Source organism: Bipolaris sorokiniana (genome assembly GCF_000338995.1).
Source record: "Bipolaris sorokiniana ND90Pr unplaced genomic scaffold COCSAscaffold_4, whole genome shotgun sequence".
NCBI classification, from domain to species: Eukaryota; Fungi; Ascomycota; class Dothideomycetes; order Pleosporales; family Pleosporaceae; genus Bipolaris; species Bipolaris sorokiniana.
The window spans coordinates 1,152,352-1,165,797 of record NW_006911898.1 but is presented as its reverse complement, the minus strand read 5'-3'; the positions used below and the strand labels follow the sequence as shown (position 1 = coordinate 1,165,797).

Here is a 13,446-nt window from a genome sequence, read left to right as displayed (position 1 = left end):
GCGTTTTGCGTTTGCGTTTTGCGTTTTAAAGACTGGATTTGGACTGCGTTCTGGAAACACTCTTAATAAGACAGCTCGGTGACGAACCTAAGAGTTGAGATCAAGTCTAAATGAATTTGCGGCGGTGATGAGATGGGAGAGACGGGCGGGAGGCGAAACACGGGGAATTTATAGGCATCGGTGCACTACACTGCGCTGCGTGTTATTATTACAACTATGGTTCGCTATCATGATTGATGTATTGGCTGATATGAGCTTTCCGAAGTGGCTTGATACAGTATTTTGGCTCGGAAAAATAGTGTAGTAGTTAATCAAGGAGATATTATGAAAGCTACTTCGTCGCTAAAACCTAAGAACTCCTTTCTGTGTCTCAGAAGTTGAAAAGGAACTGATTTTAATGCTGAAATGTTCTTTAGAAACCAGATGTTCTTTTTGGCTCCGGAGGGGGGAGATTCGAAATGGTTCGCTTTGCTACTACCTTTACTTATCGCAGCTGTAGTTCGTTGTTCTGTTGCCTTCGTTGCAAACACAGTTAACCTAATCGTCGCGCCTATAGGCGTACACCTGTAAAGAAATTACGAGTATTACTGCGTATTACTAAACAGCCTTTTTCAGAGTCAGAAGTAGGGCTTCTTGTTATGATCTTTACTCTTAACGACAGAGGCTTCTTTTTAATACCCAAATCTAACAGGGCAGAGTGTACCTTGCTATCTTTTTTTCTAAGAAAAACCATGTAATTCGCTATACGCCAGACAGATGTAAACAATGGAACCCATTAAGAGGCGCATTGCTGACCAGTTCAAACGCTACAATGATCATCTTCTTCAAGTGATGAATTCGTTCTATTCTTCATGCCCCGCTCATCAAAACGCTGTTCGCAATGTCATGCTTCATGAACGCTATAAACACAAGAACAAATACAAATGACCCATAGCAAAACCACTGTTATTCCAAGCAACGCTCCAACCCTGATTCTTAGTGACTTATATACTGGAACACAGCACTGACGTCCTTCAAGTCATTCGCCGTCTCCTGTCTAAGCAACAAATCCTGAATCTTGCCTAGTGCGCCCGTCTCCCCATCATTAACAAAATGATTCCAAGTACTCGTGTCGCCATACAACATGGCCGGAGCCTTGATGATTTGCTTGCCGTCCTCTTTCCGGCATCGCTTGCATTTGAATGTGTCGTGGGTATCACTCGTCGTATTATCGCGGTATTGGAAAAGCTCACGAAGCGAGTCAAGACTAAAATGTCGCTCTACATCCTCTGCAGAGTCAACAACACAGGACGAGAGCGACTGCTTGTGAGATTGTCGCTGGAAGACCTTCTCTTCAATGGTACCGGTGGTGATGAAGCGGTACACGAAGCAGTCCTTTTTCTGGCCATCACGCCACACACGAGCAAGGGCTTGCTGGTCGGCAGCTGGGTTCCAGTCCGGATCGAAAAGGACAAGTCGGTTAGCGCCAATGAGATTGAGACCACATCCACCAGCTTTGGATGAGAGAAGGAAGACAAACTCAGGACTTTCTGGGTCATTGAACTTGTCAACCAGTTTTTGTCGTTTGCTAACGTTCATTGTGCCGTCTAGGCGGAAACAACCATATCCACGTGATCGGCAAAGCATGGCAAAAATGTCGAGTGTCTGAGTGTAGTTGGAAATCAAAACGATCTTGTCGTTTGTCTCGGCGCGGATGCGCGCAAGCATACGGTCAAGGACGGCCATCTTTCCAGAGTACCACACCTTGACCTCCCGGTCTCGACCTCGTGCGTCCTTTTGCACAAAATCTTCAGGTAGCTTGTCTTCACATCCTGGCAAGTCTTCTGGTAGATTGAGCAGGTCAGGGTGGTTGCACAGCTTCTTGAGCATACCAATGACCTTGAGGGGCTGCGAACCTTTGCCACGTAACAGGCTTTGAACGTCCGGTGACTTTATGAAATGGTTGTATAGGTCCTTTTGAAATGGTGCAAGATTGCAGAACACGACGTGCTCATATTTGACCGGTAGGTATTTGGAGAGAATGTCGTTAGTTCGTCTGATGATGAACTTGTTGACCAGACCTAATAGCTCCGTGAGCCGCTCGGTACCCTTCTGTACGTCTGCGTCTGTTCCGTTGGCATCGCGACCCTTGAGAATGGGTATTTCAAATTGCTTGCGGAATTCCATACGTGTACCAAGGTAACCAGGATTCGCGAAATTGAGCAGTGCGAAATACTCTGAAAGATCGTTCTGGATGGGCGTACCGGAGAGAATGACACGTCTCTGTACATTCAAACTGTTCAAGGCCGTGAAAGTTAAGCTGTCTCCATTCTTCAATCGATGACCTTCATCGCAAAGCATCAATCCAATTGGCGTTTGTCCAAACTCGTCAACGTAAAGTCGTAGTGTTTCATAAGACACAATCAACACTGGCCGAACAACTGCGCGTCCAGATGCAATTGACCATTGCCGTATTTGTTGAATCAGTTCTTCTTTCGATGCTTTTCCGTCGATCGCGAAAGGGGTGACAGCATCTTTCCCTAGCCATTTGACCAGCTCGTTTGCCCAATTTCTTACTAAACTTGAGGGACATGCAATAACACATTTCTGTATCGTTGATTTACCAGCGTCAGGTGACTGCTTCAACAGCGTCCACATCAGCGTGATGCACTGCAATGTCTTGCCGAGACCCATCTCGTCGGCCATGATACAGCCGTTCGCCTTTGGATCAATCATGCCAGTTGTGGCTCGGTACAAAAATTTCACTCCTTCAACCTGATGGGGTCGCAGAACCTTGGCAAGCCTTGGATCTATCACGACTGGTACACGCGGTCGCTCGTTGTCTACCTTCTTCTTCAAACCCAGTATCTCCGCCAAACTCTTATGAACCAGTGGAGCATCTAGCTCCTTCTTCTCAGTTTGGATTTCCTTGGGCTCAGGATCTTGTTTCGGCTCCGGCTTGTCGTCAACAGTTGGGTCATATAGTACGATTGCAAATTCTCCACTGGGATCATGCAGTGGTCGTGCAACGAAGACAGTTCCAATTCGCATACCCAGTAGAGGCGCTGGTCGATTTGGGTTGTATGCTCCCGTGCCCTTATTGACTAGAGGCACAATAAATTTTGCCCTGAATGCAGTCTCTTTGTCTTTGGGTTTGAACACTGGGAACCGGTTCGCGTCTCGTGTGGCGAGGGCTAATCGATCCTCGTTGGAGTATGGTTTATCACTTTCCCCATCCTCACCGCCAGCGCCAGAGTAATCGACTTTCCGCCTCTTCCTTGCTGGTTTTTCGGACACTCGCGACACTGTGGCTGAACCTGGACATCGAAATGGCTTGATTAGACGCTCGGTCGACTGCGGAGTGCCACCATAGAGACGCGCTGCAGGTTTCAACGGCGTGGCCTCGCCAGTTGCGAGTGTTTTCGGCCGGTGCATGATGAATCACTGCACTGGAGAACTCGGCAGTGTTTTATGAGGCGTTTTGGACAATGTGGTGAAGGTTGAAAGAATAGTGCAGAAGTGTTGCTCGGTGCTCCAAGGTGGCGGATTACCATCGCGTCCCTAATTAGCGTACTCGCGCTGTCACGTGCCATAATAGGCACCCACATCATCCTAAGCAAAGTCAATTTATCCATCCGGAAGATTGTAATCATCCAAATAAATGAAGATATTCCAAAAAAAGGGTCAAAATGGGTTGATTGCGCGAAAAAATGAATTGAGCTTGGTGTAGAAAACCCAGTGACCGGCACCTCCGAGCCTCTCCGCAAATTCCCCAAACGCACCCACCACCGCCACCACATTGAACATCCTCACACCATGGCGCGAAAAGCAATAGCAAAAGACCAAATTGTCAAACTGATCGTAGGCGCAGGTCAAGCGTCGCCCTCACCACCTGTAGGACCGGCACTAGGAAGTAAAGGTGTAAAGAGCATGGATTTTTGCAAAGTATGTTAAATGAGGATCTCTACCTCGACCCATTGTCGCAAGATCATCCAGTTAACAATCTGATCTCAGGAGTTCAATGCAAGAACAGCACACTATACAGCGGGCACGCCCGTACCTGCGCGCATCACAGTCCGCCCCGATCGCTCATTCCACTTTCAGCTTCGCACACCACCCACTGCGACCCTCCTTCTAAGTGCGGCGGGTGTACTACCAACCAAGAACAAGATACGGGGTGCAGGAAACGTTCCCGGACCAATGAACAACCACGAAGGACAAAAGGGAAAAACGTCAACGAGTAGTCCAACGGTGGGAAATGCGGTCAAGGGTACGGTAGGCACTGTCAGCCTAAAGCATGTGTATGAGATTGCCAAGATCAAGCACAGTGAGACACGATTGAGCGGGTTGAGTCTCGAGGGGATTGCGAGGAGTATCGTAGGACAGGCTGGAAGCTTGGGTGTAGTCGTCGTACCATAGGCTGATGGACAGAGTTTCAGATTTTCGTTGCTGTTGTGCTCGAGTCATTTCGGAGGGGGGCTTAGAAGTACAGAATATGAGACGTCGCGAGAGCATCCAGATCAAATTCTTGTCTATTGCACAAGACAAGAATCGGATGATGGAGCTTGAGCATGGCACATGCACCTTTAGACACTGGGTCACTGCTAGAAAGGGCATTGTATAGATATTTGAAATTTGCAGAGGTGGGGACATAGCTTCTCCAAACATCACTCAACATGACTAGAACCAAGAGAGGGAGGCTACAATATGAACCGATGTACATGCTAAAGGTGGCTCTACGTTGAGAGAAAATCCATATTATCTAGTATACTACATAAGCCTCTAACATCATGATTGCATTCGAAGCCAGTCTATAGCGATGATTTGTTCAAGATGAATGGGAAAGGCAAATGTCGATAGTGAACGAGGCTGGTTGCGGACGTTGCCTCAAATGTGGCCGGTGGAAGATCAGGAGTGACGGGCTTTTGTGTGATGTATGTCTTGAACAAGATTGGTCTTTGCTCAGCTCAGATCACAACCTGGCTGCCGCTTCATCAAAAACCATAAACACCCCCATGCTCTTGGAATCTCAATTGATGGTCCCTCAAATCTGCCCACAAGCGCAGCTCGCTTTCTTCGTCAAAGCTTCCGCCATTGGGATCACTGACTTCTGGGCTTACCCTCTCTAGCTTACTTAGTATGTCCAGGAATTTGTACAGGTAATCTTGATGCTGTTGCGCTACACTACCTTTTCTTTCTTTAGGTACGTCAAGCAGTGTACTGGCAATGGATCGAATTTTTTGTATCTGTGTTGGAACGACCTGTAAGCTCACGAACGGACTAATGGTGTTTGAGGCAAAACAAAAAAATACAGCGGGGGAGGACATCACTAGGTATGCGGCTTGATAGAGGAGACCAAAGTCTTGCAAGTGAATACGTAGACTTACAAAAGAGTCACCATTGGGCTCCATGTTAACCATATCAATGTTGCTTAGTACCACCAAGAGGTCTTTGACCACCTGCTCGCGCTCTTCGGACATTATCTTTTCGAGAGCTTCAGGGTCAGTTGTTGTGTCAGATACGAACTTGTCGATTCCTGCTGCAATCGCATTGGTAGAGCTCTGTAGACTCGCTTGGGCTTTTGTTCTTCGATACTTTTCTAGTTGTAGAAAATACTTCTCAACCAAATGTGAGCGGGTGGCCAAATGGCTAGCGTATATGTTCGCTTTCTGTATCTCGTAGCGTCGTGAATCTGGAGCATCTGACTTGTGGTAATAATCTATTGCAGGATCTCGCATGCCTGCGTACTCGGTTACGGGTGGTTGATACGATTTCTGTGGCTCGACCTCGCTATCTTTCCCAGTCTTGGGACGAACCTTCAGTACCTCTGGTATGCTTTGCAAGATCTGCCTGCAACGCTGCAAGCTTTGCTGTAAAACACGCTGCTGTCGGTCCCAATCGAATATCTCATCAATGCCGAAAGCCATCTCGGCTGTAGCGAGTGAAGAGTATGAAAGATAAATGCGCACGTTAATGTTGAAGCCAGTGAGCATTGAGACGACACCGTCTTGCTGTGGCTGGATTTCGTGAGGAAAAATGTGCACATCATCTACTTCTCGCGGTAGAGGAGGTAGAGGCTCGCTGGGCGTTGCAGGCGCAATCACAAGCTCTCCAAAAGACGCACCCAATTGCTGTATGGTCCTGATTGAAATTAGCAATTGTTGAGACTAGAGATAGGGCGTAACCCACCGCACACCAACAAAGACAGTCCAGAAAACACGACGGCCGATCTCTTCTGTGATGTAGTCGACTTTGGCCTCCCTCGAGCCATCGTAGTTGGGACCACTGGAGCCCCAAGCACCAGGTACACCGCCGAGGTAAGTATAGCCCTGAAGTTCGGGTTTGTGGAGGCCCAAACCTCGTATGATGGTCAGGCATTCGGCCATGTACAGGCGCAGCGGCCGCCATTGGAAGACATAGGCTCCAGTCAAGCCAAGAAAATAGCTTGTGCAAGCATCGTACACACTCAGAGAAGGACGATCGAGGTAGCCTGGACCCCGCGCGCGGGCACAAACGTCTCGGCACTTATCAACCAGGGCAAGATGATTTGGGTATTCGTGGCGCGTCTGTGAGTTGAGGTGCAAGCGCGGTTTCCGGGGGAAAGAGGCGACTAAGGTAGCGATCATGGAGGCCAGCAGGGCGAGGAAGGAGGGATTCGTCAAGTCTTCTCTGCGACCCCATGCTTCGCGAAACGAGGGCTCATGGGGAAAGGGACATAGTGGATGTATGTAGGTAAAGAAGTCGTCAATGAGGGCGTTGAGGGTCGGGAGGGCGCATATTTCCTCGGCAGAGAGCTGGGCTAGCTGGGAGGACTGGAGCTGGGAGGACTGGAGCTGGGAGGACTGGAGTTGGGCCAAGGCGTGGGCGGCATTGGTGGGAGATTCGGGCGCTGACCCTTCCGAGTCTATGCCGGCAACGCGCCGCCGCTTGATGGCTTCGGCGTGTCTATTGGGAGGGCCGCGTCGTCGGCTGGGGCGATCGAATGTGCATGGAATTTCAAGGGCTACACAGGCCCTACAGGGCGGGCCTGATTCATCGCACTGGAGCAGAGGGCGCGAGTCAGTAACAAGATGTGTGGGCGCGTGGCGTGGCATACCTTGACCTTGCGGATGCTGCAAGAATCGCAGGCCTTGCGTAGTCTGTTTGGCTTGGACTGTTGGGATTGGGATTGAGATTGGGGCTGGGGTTGAGGCGAATTCAGCACATGATTTGCGTGGAGGGCCTGTTGGGCCTGCTGGGCCTGGAGCACCTCGTTGATGTTCTCGAGCTTGGGAAAGGCGGCATCGTGGGGGTAGGGCAGACGAGCAGACTGTGGTGGCTGGATCGGCTGTGTCGGCTGAGTGGCATCGAGGGCGTGGGCGTGGGCGGAGGAATAGGTGTAGTGCGGGTCCTGGGGTGGCAGGTACTGGGGCGAGTCTGGGGATTTCATGATTCCGAATATCTCCCGCCGCGCAGGAAGGAGGCGAGGTGACGTCGCGTCAGCTTCGGGACACAGACAAACGAGGCGTCGTGGAGCGCAGCGAGGAGCCGGAGTAGGCGCAGGAGCTGGGGCAGGCTGTACTACTACGATGTCTCTCTCGGACTCGTCGCATTGCGCAGCCAGACACGGACAGGAGACGAAGAGCAGAAACAAGACTTGACTGGCCTGTCACTGCACACGCAGGTGAGATTGATGTCGCGGTCCGACCACACGCGGAAACAGCCGAGGCCACCAAAGAGAACGCCTGGCGTGGGCGGCCATCCATGTGCATGTCCATGCCCATGCCCATGCCCATGCACTGCACTGCACCATCCCCAAGCGACGTCGATCCAAAGCCAACAAAATCCTCCGACATTGTGAACACATGTTCGTCCCATTGCGTCCTGTGATACCACACACGTCATCGCCAATACAATCCCCTGCTTGGCCATACATACTACTACACTACTGCATCCTGCCTCCACTGTTACCCGCTCCATCACTCTCCACTCTCCACCAGCACCCACTCCAACACTACCTATTATAGATCCACACCCAAAAGGGCCAGATCCCACTCCGGCTCCTCGCCTGGTCGTGTCTGTCAGTCGCTGTCGTCGCTGTCTGCCGAGCTGCGTGTCGGCGGACGTGTGCTTCGCGTAAGGGAAAAATCAAGCACGTCCGACTTGTCCCCAGCATCAACATACTTGCGCAGACACCACCCAATCTGCACAGCCGTCGATGTCTCCTTGCCCAGGGGATCAATCTGCCGCCCCTTGACAAATACTATACGCACGCCGTTAGCAAACTGTCCCATATGCCTCGACCCAGCTACTCACTGATTTGGTTCTGACTATCCTCGCGGTCGTAGACCTTGTCCGACGAGCCAAAGGCAATAAGTCCGAGTTTGGATGAGCGCCCTTGTTCCTTGGCATGGTCCGAACTGCGCTCAAACCCTTGTTGCGCCAGCCCGGCAAGGAGATGCTCGTAGATCTTGCGCGGCAGTTTGCTCGACGAAGGACTGTTGGTCGGCCACGTCGTAATGTTCAGTGTGGCCAGATGGCAAAGGTCACCCAGGCAGTTTTCAAAGTTGACAAAGCTATCGTTCTTGCTTCGAACCACGCTCACGGCAGGAAACCCTACTGAAATCTGCTCTAGCAAAGTGCAGTCCTTGCATATCTGCGAGAAGGATGAATAGTCGTACACGAGCTCCTCGTCACAGCTCTCGGGACCCGTGCTACCATGCACGTTCAGGCTCTTCAACGTCTTGCCATGGCGCACAATGCCCGCAGCAGCCGGCAGCGCCTTGACGTACGTGAGGTCCAGTGTCAAGGTCTTGATCCCAGACACCAAGCAAAGAAAGCCATCAATGGCACCCAACCCGTCGTTCTCCGTATTGTCATCATGCTTGAGTTCCAGTGTCTCGAGTTTGTCGGGAAGCTTCGTGCTTTTGCTCAGTTCGGCCAACAGGGCGTCGGCGCCCGAGCAGCCAAACACACGGATACTTTTAATCGTTTGGAAGTCGATCAGTTTGCAGTATGTCCCTGCCGCGTACCGCAAATGTAGCTTTTGTAGCGTGATCTCTTTGAGTGCCATGGGCGTGCACTTTGCGAAAGGCTGCATGTGGCTGAACATGGTTGAGGTAATCAGACCAGGCTCATTGACGGTGTCGTTCAACTCGCGCGTGGTAATGGACGAATCCAGCTCATCAAAGCTGGCATGTAATGTGATCTTGTCAAGTGTGCGTTTGGCCGTGTTTTTGAGTAGAAAGTGGCAAAATTCCAGAACCTCTCGTGAGTCGGGGTATAGGCCAATTTTGCGCACGTTGTCAAAGCACTTGTCAATATTAGGCAACTTCTGCAGCTCCTCCAAGACATTGCGGTCCAGAGAAATGCCTTCCAGCCACTTCATGCGCTTCTGCTTTCGATACAGCAAGACCAGGTTGTCGCCAGAAAAGGGCGACCAGGGATGCCATGAGAACTTGTCCAATTGATTCTCTGGCAGCAGTTCCAAAATCATGCGAATGGCAAAGTTGGCCTGCTGTTGTTGGTTGCATTTATCTAGCACATCTGCAAGGTAGAGGTCAAGCTTGCGCACATGTTGTAGGCCGATGTTCCTAGGGTTGAGGAAGGCTGCGAGGCGCGTATCGTTGGGTGAGCCGACGTCGAGAGTGACTTCGTAGTAGAGCTGGCGGGCAGCAATCTCATGCATCTGCTTGCATGTGAGACATAGATTCTTGAGGTTGGTCGGGCGATTGATCTACGATATGAGTGTCAGCTATAGCAGCCACACAGAGGCTACGCGATACTTGCGTGCTGAATGACGAGCGTCTTCAAGTCGACAGACAAGTCCATGAACGCTAGCCGGGGCGCCATCTTGTGTGCTGTGCGACAAGAGCCGCTCGTCTGCCGGAGAATATAATTTCAGCCGGGAGCAAGAGGCCGAGTGTGGTGGTGTGGGTGTTTGCTGTGGGCGTCTTGTGATGGGCGAAGAATGTGTGGTGGAATTATGTTTGTCAGCGCTGCTGCCTGCTGCCTGCTACCTGGCGCTGCACACGGCGGGTTGCTGATGAGGCTGAGGTGGACAAGCAACAGCAGAGTAGGGGGCAGAGGCTTCTGGGGCTTCTCCACGGCTTGCCTGCGCCCGCCAAAGCAACCAACCCTCAGCCTCACTTCACCTGTCCCGCCATGACGAGGGCCCCCACTGCTGGCTGGGCCGAGGGAGAACCAGGGTCCACACGGGTAGAACAAAAGGGCGCTAGCATAGAGTAAGTAAGTACACAGTAGCCGACATGCTGGGGTAAGTGGAGTGGCCTGCCTGGCTACTATTGGATGCCGTACTTGGACTGCTCTATCGGGCTGAGCATGTCCGCCTTCAATGCCTCCAAGTAGTACATATGTACACACAAGTACCATATATGTACATGTTTTGACAAGTACGCACACTCATTAACACCCATGATCGATGCACCAGACTGTCCTCTGCCAAGCTCAAAAATCGTACGTTCAATTGTAAGGTATCCCCAAGAAAATGCCCAAGATGTTCAACGCCAGATGCCAGACACCTCGCTATGCAGGTGAGACCATGGATGAGACAAAGTCCCAAGAGATCCCTTCGCTTTCGCTTTCCAATATACACGTCTCCCTCATTCTTCTCCATCACTATCACCAAACCCTGCCAATAACTCTGCCTCGAGTCCATCGTCATAATCCTCATCCAGGTCTGGCGCAACCCCATTGGCTTCAACCATCTTGTCCTCGTCTTCGCCTTGCTCCTCTTCCGGTCCGGTGGTTTCGGGGCTGGGTAGACCAGACGACTTTTCCGCACTAACAACGTTTGTCATGGACGTCACTCGCTCCATGGTCCGTTTCTTCCGCTGTTGCAGTCGAGAAGTACTAGTAACGCTAGCATCGCTCTCCTCCGTCTCGCTAGCCTCTGTTGAGTCGGTGCGCTTTCGCTTCTTCTTGGTTTGCTTCGCATCCGACACTATACTGTTCTCTGACCGAACACTGTCCGTGTCCGATTCACTGCCGCCATCCGTGTCTGTCTCATCCATGAACTCTGCCAATTCATCATCCAGCGCAGCCCACGCCTCATCAGACATCTCCACTATCGGTGAGTGAGGTGCCTCGTCCGCCTCTTCGTCACCGGTTCCGTTAATACTCTCGTCCTCGAGATCCGGAACTGGCGATCCACCACGGTCGGCAGCATCGATTTCGATCAGGTAGGGTGTCTCGTCCACATGCTCCCACCTGGTGCAACACTGAAACATCCATTCAGGGTTTACAATCTTGATGTGAGGATAACGAGCAGCTCGCTTGACTTTTGTAGTTTTTCGATCAGGGTTGGCAATGACATGGGTTGTCCGCCGATTGACACTGGTAGTAACCTCTGCACCGAAGCTCGAGATCCACAGTGCAAAGTCTGATCTAGGTCATTGTTAGTTGCGCGCTGCTAACAACGTCCAAACAAACTTACGACAAAACATCCACGCCAAGAGGTATAATACCCGAAAACACAACTACGGCCCCATCGAGCACCTCGCTCTTGATGCGTGGCATGATCTCTGCAACATCAGGGATGACATCGTCCATGGCTCGTTTCTTGGGACTCTTTTCGCCTTTCAGCTCTGCAACACGACCACCCGCGGGCACTTTCTTAGCCTTCCTGTACTCGTCGTAAAACATCTGGTGCACGCGAATCAGATTCTTCTCAATGATATCCAGGCCCCTGTCGTTGTCGTTGAGGATGCTGTGTCGGACTTTGTGGTGTTCCACATGTTGCATATTCCCGTTTTCTACTTGAAGGGAGCCGTCTACATCTTCCGCCTTGTCATCCTCTTTATCTTGCATAAGTTGTTGCTGCAACAGTGGCCGTTCAGTCTGCTGTGCAATAATGACCTTCTCCTGCTCCTTGGCTTGCACTTCCAAATCTTCCGTTGCCGCTAGAGATATAAGTTGCTGCCCTAGTTCATTTAGATCTCCATTTGCAGCTCCAGCTTGGCCGCCTTCGGTAGGTTTGCCAACAACCGCAATAGCTTTGTTGGTCTCGGCATCGGCTGCTGATTTCTTCGGCGTTGGAGACAACTTGTCCTTGGTAAACGACACCAATTCTTGTTGTTTAGGCAGAAAGCTTGCGTTGATGTCTCCAGCACCAGGGAAGAAGTTGAAGACAGGTACGCGGACAAGATGGGGACTGTATTGCCAGACGTCTGCTCTGTCATCAATGATGACACACATGGCTGTGTTCTGGTAGAAGAGCCGGGTCAGGCTCTTCAGCTTGTCTGTGTAGTTTTCGTCGCGGCTGAGGATGCGGTCACCGAAGTATTTGCGCTCGGGATCAATGATCTTTGCAACCGCTTGCGCATATGCTCGGGTAGCCATGGTGTAGACGTGCATTTCGTAGAGTTTGGAAACTCGATCAAAGAAGTCCTTGAGCCCTGGGCGCATCTTGACGTAGTACCAATTTGCAGCCACGTTGGATACGTTGTCGTCGGCGAGTTGAAAGCCCTGCACATCCTTGACAGCGTCGTGGTTTGGGTTCTCGGGGTCCGCCTGCCACTCGGCAATTGTTCGTTCGCAGGTGGTGTGGATGACGGTCTGGTCGAGATCTACAATGAGAGTCAGCTTTCGCGCATTCAGGAGGCGCCTTTTGGCGTCCTCCTCAGCAGCTACGGCTTCTTTGTGGCTGACGAGGAGCGCAGTGTTGTCGTGGGCCATGTTGACGGTTGCACGGTTGACGTCACGCTCCTTGGTCAAATAGTCGACCTGGGTCATGTCTCTGCCGCAATCGACGCAGAGGCCGCCAAACTGGGTCTCATGCGTGCATGGCTCTTCGATCTCGAGCAATGGGATTCTAGGGGCACGTTTAGCCTCCAGGGCTTGTCTTGCGACAACAAAGCAGACTCACCCGGATCGATCGATGACAGTGCCTGGCTTGACGAACCATCGCATGATCTTTCCTTCGGTGCTCGCATCAAAGGTTTGCCTAAACTTCTTCATCACCGTCCGCTCCCCTCCCCACTTGTCGCCCTCGACGACACGGCTCTCATAGCTGTAGGTGAAGAGCTTCTCGGACCGTGGTACCTCGGCGTCGCGCTTCTTCAAAAGGTCGACCACGGTGATGGGATAGTTCAAATCCCGGGGCGAAAGGATCTTCATGCCGAGCCGTGGCAGCTCATGCGACTGACGACGTGGTAGTGATGGCGGTCGCGTCGTTCTTCTAGTTGGCGCATCCGGTACTGACGCGGCAGAGCACTCGAAAGGCCGCTCGCGCGTCGTCGCAAGGGTATTGGGGATGCGAGCAACGTGTTGGCTGGGGAAAGGCGCCTGAGTGCGTAATGGAGAGAGTCGAGGATTCTGGCTAGTTTGCAGCGCGATAAGGGAATGGGCTGGGTGCGAGAGTGGGCGTGCTGGGTGTGCGACTGGGGATTGACGTATGGCGTCGCGGCTGGCCGATTTCCGATTTCCCCCCAAATAATTTGGAGCGAGGGGCAGCTTTATACCTTTGCA

General features: G+C 51.6%; 6 protein-coding genes across 6 annotated transcripts; 2 read left to right on the top strand and 4 right to left on the bottom strand.

Moving 5' to 3' along the window:
- Positions 1–57: 57 nt before the first annotated feature.
- Positions 58–385, top strand: COCSADRAFT_298476 (uncharacterized protein). The gene has a single exon (XM_007699757.1). It carries the CDS (start codon positions 128–130, stop codon positions 302–304), a length of 177 nt encoding a protein of 58 aa, XP_007697947.1. The 5' UTR covers positions 58–127; the 3' UTR covers positions 305–385.
- A 239-nt stretch (positions 386–624) lies between these two features.
- On the bottom strand, positions 625–3,501 carry COCSADRAFT_298475 (uncharacterized protein). The gene has a single exon (XM_007699756.1). The coding sequence runs from the start codon at positions 3,412–3,414 to the stop codon at positions 976–978; it is 2,439 nt and encodes an 812-aa protein (XP_007697946.1). The 5' UTR covers positions 3,415–3,501; the 3' UTR covers positions 625–975.
- A 294-nt stretch (positions 3,502–3,795) lies between these two features.
- COCSADRAFT_85457 (uncharacterized protein) lies at positions 3,796–4,398 on the top strand (the record flags this gene model as incomplete). Its single annotated transcript, XM_007699755.1, has 2 exons — positions 3,796–3,924; positions 3,994–4,398. The coding sequence occupies 2 exons, from the start codon at positions 3,796–3,798 to the stop codon at positions 4,396–4,398; spliced, it is 534 nt and encodes a 177-aa protein (XP_007697945.1).
- A 412-nt stretch (positions 4,399–4,810) lies between these two features.
- Positions 4,811–7,529, bottom strand: COCSADRAFT_298423 (uncharacterized protein). The gene is made up of 4 exons (XM_007699754.1): positions 7,076–7,529; positions 6,169–7,019; positions 5,367–6,120; positions 4,811–5,225 (listed from the first exon to the last, which is right to left on the bottom strand). Exons 1-4 carry the CDS (start codon positions 7,406–7,408, stop codon positions 4,974–4,976), a joined length of 2,190 nt encoding a protein of 729 aa, XP_007697944.1. The 5' UTR covers positions 7,409–7,529; the 3' UTR covers positions 4,811–4,973.
- Positions 7,530–8,039: 510 nt separating this feature from the next.
- COCSADRAFT_158556 (uncharacterized protein) lies at positions 8,040–9,810 on the bottom strand (the record flags this gene model as incomplete). The annotated part of the gene is made up of 3 exons (XM_007699753.1): positions 8,040–8,221; positions 8,275–9,694; positions 9,760–9,810. 3 exons carry the CDS (start codon positions 9,808–9,810, stop codon positions 8,040–8,042), a joined length of 1,653 nt encoding a protein of 550 aa, XP_007697943.1.
- A 423-nt stretch (positions 9,811–10,233) lies between these two features.
- Positions 10,234–13,398, bottom strand: COCSADRAFT_112846 (uncharacterized protein). Its single transcript, XM_007699752.1, has 3 exons — positions 12,845–13,398; positions 11,414–12,790; positions 10,234–11,364 (listed from the first exon to the last, which is right to left on the bottom strand). The coding sequence occupies exons 1-3, from the start codon at positions 13,093–13,095 to the stop codon at positions 10,581–10,583; spliced, it is 2,412 nt and encodes an 803-aa protein (XP_007697942.1). The 5' UTR covers positions 13,096–13,398; the 3' UTR covers positions 10,234–10,580.
- Positions 13,399–13,446: the final 48 nt, after the last annotated feature.

Coding starts and splice junctions, on each gene's coding strand:
- COCSADRAFT_112846 (XM_007699752.1), bottom strand. CDS start 13,095: ATGAAGATCCTTTCGCCCCGGGATTTGAACTATCCCATCACCGTGGTC. Junction 12,791..12,844: donor ACTGTCATCGATCGATCCGG/GTGAGTCTGCTT, acceptor ACGTGCCCCTAG/AATCCCATTGCTCGAGATCG. Junction 11,365..11,413: donor CTTGGCGTGGATGTTTTGTC/GTAAGTTTGTTT, acceptor ACAATGACCTAG/ATCAGACTTTGCACTGTGGA.
- COCSADRAFT_298476 (XM_007699757.1), top strand. CDS start 128: ATGAGATGGGAGAGACGGGCGGGAGGCGAAACACGGGGAATTTATAGG.
- COCSADRAFT_298475 (XM_007699756.1), bottom strand. CDS start 3,414: ATGCACCGGCCGAAAACACTCGCAACTGGCGAGGCCACGCCGTTGAAA.
- COCSADRAFT_298423 (XM_007699754.1), bottom strand. CDS start 7,408: ATGAAATCCCCAGACTCGCCCCAGTACCTGCCACCCCAGGACCCGCAC. Junction 7,020..7,075: donor GCAGCATCCGCAAGGTCAAG/GTATGCCACGCC, acceptor CCTCTGCTCCAG/TGCGATGAATCAGGCCCGCC. Junction 6,121..6,168: donor ACTGTCTTTGTTGGTGTGCG/GTGGGTTACGCC, acceptor AATTTCAATCAG/GACCATACAGCAATTGGGTG.